Here is a 259-nt window from a genome sequence, read left to right as displayed (position 1 = left end):
GCCCCCCACCGCAACGCCACCACCCGTACTCCCACCCGCACCACAGCTGTGTCACCTCTTTGCCCAGCTCCTCTCGGATGACGCGCAGGACGTCGGGCAGCGGAGTGGGCGGAGCCTGGCTGTGCAGAACGCTGAGGGTGCGGGTATATTCCGGAGGCAGCAGGTACTCCATGGCGCCCAGGTGCTGCCCCACCTTGATGAAGGTGCCCCGGTTGGCACAGCAGAGGTCCAGCAGGCGGTGGGCAGAGCGGCTGTGTAG

The 259-nt window shown here is 67.6% G+C and overlaps 1 protein-coding gene across 1 annotated transcript in view; it reads right to left on the bottom strand.

The window, feature by feature from the left end:
• Nucleotides 1-259, bottom strand: part of ADCK1 (aarF domain containing kinase 1) — a gene marked incomplete at its 5' end in the record, with an annotated part of 5,754 nt that extends 5,495 nt beyond the window's left edge. Inside the window, one exon of the mRNA XM_018575683.1 lies at nt 52-259. Coding sequence (XP_018431185.1) covers nt 52-259 — 208 coding nt within the window. The remainder of the gene's footprint in view (nt 1-51) is intronic.

This window comes from Nanorana parkeri, unplaced genomic scaffold (genome assembly GCF_000935625.1).
Source record: "Nanorana parkeri isolate BGI_ZX_2015 unplaced genomic scaffold, ASM93562v1 scaffold4395, whole genome shotgun sequence".
Classification (NCBI taxonomy): domain Eukaryota; kingdom Metazoa; phylum Chordata; class Amphibia; order Anura; family Dicroglossidae; genus Nanorana; species Nanorana parkeri.
This window is presented reverse-complemented; position numbering and strand designations above follow the sequence as displayed.